This window comes from Trichosurus vulpecula, chromosome 7, assembly GCF_011100635.1.
Source record: "Trichosurus vulpecula isolate mTriVul1 chromosome 7, mTriVul1.pri, whole genome shotgun sequence".
Taxonomy (NCBI): domain Eukaryota; kingdom Metazoa; phylum Chordata; class Mammalia; order Diprotodontia; family Phalangeridae; genus Trichosurus; species Trichosurus vulpecula.
Window position 1 is genome coordinate 128,254,898 of NC_050579.1, and position 4,939 is coordinate 128,259,836.

At 37.4% G+C, this 4,939-nt stretch overlaps 1 protein-coding gene across 1 annotated transcript; it reads right to left on the reverse strand.

Moving 5' to 3' along the window:
* Positions 1–474: 474 nt before the first annotated feature.
* On the reverse strand, positions 475–1,530 carry LOC118858136 (trace amine-associated receptor 7a-like). The gene has a single exon (XM_036768590.1). It carries the CDS (start codon positions 1,528–1,530, stop codon positions 475–477), a length of 1,056 nt encoding a protein of 351 aa, XP_036624485.1.
* Positions 1,531–4,939: the final 3,409 nt, after the last annotated feature.

Here is a 4,939-nt window from a genome sequence, read left to right on the forward strand (position 1 = left end):
CTGAAAACTTTTAAGGGCTACTCATTTAAATAAATGCAATTGTTATCCATACGATCGAAAATTATTCAGATTTACTATATTTGAAAAAAAATTTTTAAAAAACCTTTTTAAGGAAGAAAATCCATCAGAAATGTTCTTAGAAAGAATCAGAATAGGCAAAATAGGTGCCTTATTTACTGCAAATGAAAGGTTAGCAGCGCAAAGGGAATAGATAAGATTAAAAGATATTCTTTAGAAAAGGGCCTGGTCCAAAAGAGGAATGATGAACAGATGACAGATGAGAAAACACAGGAACAGGACAACATCTTTGAAAATAGCTGGCAAACACTATTCACATGCAGTCTGGCAGAGGAAATAAATTTTTATTAAATATCAACCCTGTAATTGGGAATTGGACTGAATGAAGACAGCATACTTTCATCTCATAATAATTTGCCTATTTCATTTTTAACTTTGTCCCACACTTCATCTTCTTCAATCTAAAACCATAACTTGTTCAGAAAATAAATCTATTGTTGAGGAGTGACCTCTGAAGACTTTCCCAGTGACAATCAGTTTAATTGCTCTTCGAAACCAAGGGTAAAAGACAGCATAGATCAAAGGGTTCATGGCTGAGTTATAATAGGCAAACCAAATTAAGATTTCATAAATATAGGTTGGGGTGATGAACCCTAGGAAAGCATCAATTATTGATTCAATAAAGTATGGGAACCATGAAATCAGAAATGTGATCACTGCAATGCTCAGAGTTTTTGCTGCTTTTCTCTCCCTCTTGGACACTCTGGCTTTGTAACTTTCTGAGGAGGACTCAGTTTTTCTGTTCATACTTTCAATCTTTCTAGCCTGTTGTTTAGCTACCAGAAAGATCTTACAATAAAGAGTGACCATGACCAGAGTGGGAATAAAAAACAAGAGAAAATCTATCAGTACCCAGGTTTGATTCACAGCAATCTGGCAACCTCCCACACAGGTGAGGGCACTTACTAATTCCTCTAACAAATCATCATTGACACCAGCACCAATAAGTGAAAAGGTATAAGTAATAGCAAGAAGCCATGAGAATGTGATGCACAGCAAGGAAACATTCAGAGGGAACTTGGTTGGATAGACCAGAGGGTCAGTGACAGCAATGTACCTATCAATGGAGATGAAGCACAAGTGAAAAATGGAAGAATAACAAAATGACATATCAAAACAAGAGTGGAATTTACAGTAACTCTGTCCAAAATACCAGCAACTCTCCACTGACCTCACCATGCTAAAGGGCATCACAGTGGTTCCCACCAAAAAGTCAGCACAAGCCAAAGAAGCAATGAGAAAATTGGCTGGAGAGTGCAGCTGCTTGAAGTGAAGGATTGAAATCATGACCAAGAGGTTTCCCAAGACAGCCAGGATAACTGCAGAGCCAAAGACCAGATAGAGGATGACTCTGGGTCCTGGGGAGTAGGAGGTTTTAATGCAGGACTCATTGATGTTCTCATAGCAGAGCTGTACAGCTGCAGACTGGGACTCATTGCTACTTTTCATCATTTTTCTCTCTCAACTTATGAATGTCTCCTTTTTTCCTGGTGATCACAGAAAAATATCATTGACATTTCCAATATTCCTAAAAAAAGATAAATAAAATGCATTTCCGTACAAAGCCAAATACTATCCTTCATGAATTGTGATCCATTTCACCGAGATAATATTTGTAAGGTACTTAACACATTGCCTGGCACTGTTAGCACTATATAAACACTTAATCCCTTCCCCCTTTCCTTCAAATACTGAAGCCCTCATCCTCTGTTATACTCTTAATATATCAATTTGACTCAGTAGAGCTGCTTTCAATAAGTCTACTAGGAATCAGCACCAAAACAGTACTTATCTGCTTGGTAACATTTCCCTCTAATCCTCTCATTCTGTACCTCTGACAAGCTCCTCTGCAAAGTTCAGTGAGATACTGAAGGATCCTTCAGTTTAAGGATCACGTTTTATCACTTTGCCCTTCATGTCATCAACTCAGAGTTAATGCCTAAAGGACCACAACCTTTCTGGAACTCAGCCAAAGAAGTGCCAGAAAACCCCTGAAGAGACAATCCCTGTGGCTTTGGGTGTGAGCTAGAAGAAACTTTTTTTCCAATAACCATAAGGAAGAAATTTTTTTCTGTTATGCTGCTGTTTGCTCTACAGGAACATAAATTATCCATTTTATTTTGTAAGATTTGCACATTCGTGTGTATGTCTCTTTGTTCTATAGATTTTTTTGATGGTCAAATTTATGGTTAATGTACTGGCATCTAATACATATATGTGTATATACATATATGTATGTGTATATGTGCATGTATACACATATATATGAGATGCAGACATATATATATATATTTACATACATATGGCTATATGTGTGTGTGCATATGATTGAAAGTGTAACTATTAAAGCTTAAAATGGCATTTTCTTTTAGGACACGTTGACTACAAGTGTGTAAAAACATATACACATATATGTGTATAAATGTACACATATAGACATATATTTTGGTGTATTTAAACAGTTTCTTCTGATAAATAATAATTTGTACTTTCATAGTATTGACAGCCTATTGTAGAGCATCACTCATCAATAAGTTTTTAGAAAAGTTTCCATCCTAGGATCACAACTATACAAGCAATTTTTACATTTTTACTTTATGACTTTTTAGTTTCAATGTACCCGAATATGGTTGGATTCCTTGGCAGAATCTTTGAAAACCTTTGGTCATTTGCATATTACTTTGAGGCATCAGAGGAGGATTTTATTGGAGACACTGAATACATATTATACATATACATATGTGTATTAGAAATGTCCATATATTTCATCAATATGAGAAACTTGCACTGTGAAAATGTCTTTCTACAAAGCAAATTGGCCATTACTGTGTAACTTCAGTGTTACAGAGTTCTGCGGTAGGGATTAGGGAGACTACTGAGAGGCTAAAAGACTTTCTCAGAAGCCAGCATGTGTCAAGACTCAGGGCTTCATAATTACAAAGCAAACCTTCTTTCTACTAGTCAATGCTACCCCTCCATATATAGGGTGTCACAAATGTTTGGCAATTTTAACTTTTAATTCCTTAACATTATACTAAGACTTTTGGGATATCCCACATCCGTGCATTATACACACATATACATGGTATATATATATATATATATATATATATATATATATATATATATATATATATATATATATATATACACACACACATACACACACATATAATATATGTATAGAGAACATGTACACACATGTACCCACATCTATACATATAAGACTGTGTTCATTGTATAGGAAATAGCAGAACAAGATGTTAGAATTAATACCTTAAAATCCACATCAATATTTGACCTCATTGGTGAGTTTCTGTGTGGCATAAAGAATTCCCCAGCTTGTCTATAAGATATGAACCCAACCTAGAATAATACTTCACAGTGGTGTCTGCCCCCAAACTATATTCTGTCCAGATATATGTACTCAACAAGTACAACAGGTTGTGGCTGGGATGGACTGCACCTGTTGTTTGTGCTTAATTTTTGAAGAGGACCAATGATATCAAGGGCAGAATGTCTAGATTCGTGACTGAATTGGATTTAAGTAAGTGAGAGTTACACAAAGTCATCAGCCTTACTGTCTTCCAGAGTCACCAAAGTTTACTGACCGGACCAAAGTCAGACTGGCAATGGCCTGGGAGATACCTTGATGCCTTCCATGTCTGACCAAGTTCTAAGCCTTCTGCAGCAACTGCTTCAGCTACTTTCATGTTAAAAAAAAATTGTTTTCCTCTGCCCATTTTGTGGAACTGGGGGTAGGTGTGAGGATTCTTCATACTTTTGAGGTAGACATACCATAACTCACTGACAGGTTTGAGGGCTGTAGGTTATCCTCAAATTAGTTAGCTTCTCTGTCAAGACAGTTTTACCTCGGACTAGCTGCTGCGCATGCTACAGCTTCTTAGAGACACAGGAGAGAATTGAGTGGCAGGCGTAAAACAAAGTGGATGAGCAGCTCTGAAAAGGACTTGTCAAGCCCTCACTCCAGAGGTGCTAGTTCTTCTGGAACACCCCATACATCCCTGGATTGCACCTACCTTTCATGTCATTGTGGTATGGAAATTTCTCTGCTAATCACAGCTGACAACTTGTCTGTCATTTAAAATCCTTGAAAGTTGCCTGTGGGCACTGAGAGGGTATGTGATTTGCCCTTGGTCACAAGTATATTAGGTGTCAGAGGTAGGAGAAGATCCCAAGATCCCAAGTCAAGATTCTGACTCCAAAACCAAGCCTCAATCCACTGTCATGCTGCTTCTCTCTCTGCTTTAATTATAAATAAGTAGATAATCTTTCTTTTTCTGTACAGTAACTTAATAGCTATACTAGCTATTAATAGCTATTAACATTGATAGCTAAAACCCACATTATGAATAGGAAGATAGTGAGCCCTTTTTCGGGGGCAGCTAAGTGTGCAGTGGATCTGAGTGTTGGATCTGGAATCAGGGAGACTCGTTTTCCTTAGTGGAAATCTGGCTTCAGACATTTGCTAGCTGTGTGACCCTGGGCAAGTTACTTAACCCTGCTTTTCTCAGTTCCTCATCTCTAAAATGGGCTGGAGAAAGAACCACTCCAGTATCTTTGCCAAGAAAACTTCAAATGGGATCATGACAAGTCAGACACGATTGAATTGACTGAATAAAAGAACTCCTAATTAAAATGAGTTTGGTTTTAAAGGAGCACAGACTTTTTTCAGAGCCAATAGAGGGGAAATCAGTGTTCTTTTGGGCAATGTCACACCAGATGTGTATACAATAGTATCCCCAGGCTGACTAGGAAGTGAGAGTGCCTCTGGAAATATCGTATTTATAGCCCCAGGTCATTTTCTTTTGTTCTTCTAATACCCAGTAGAAGCATGAAT

What these genes read in the sequence shown, in the direction of transcription:
- LOC118858136 (XM_036768590.1), bottom strand. Translation starts at nt 1,530, where the DNA reads ATGATGAAAAGTAGCAATGAGTCCCAGTCTGCAGCTGTACAGCTCTGC.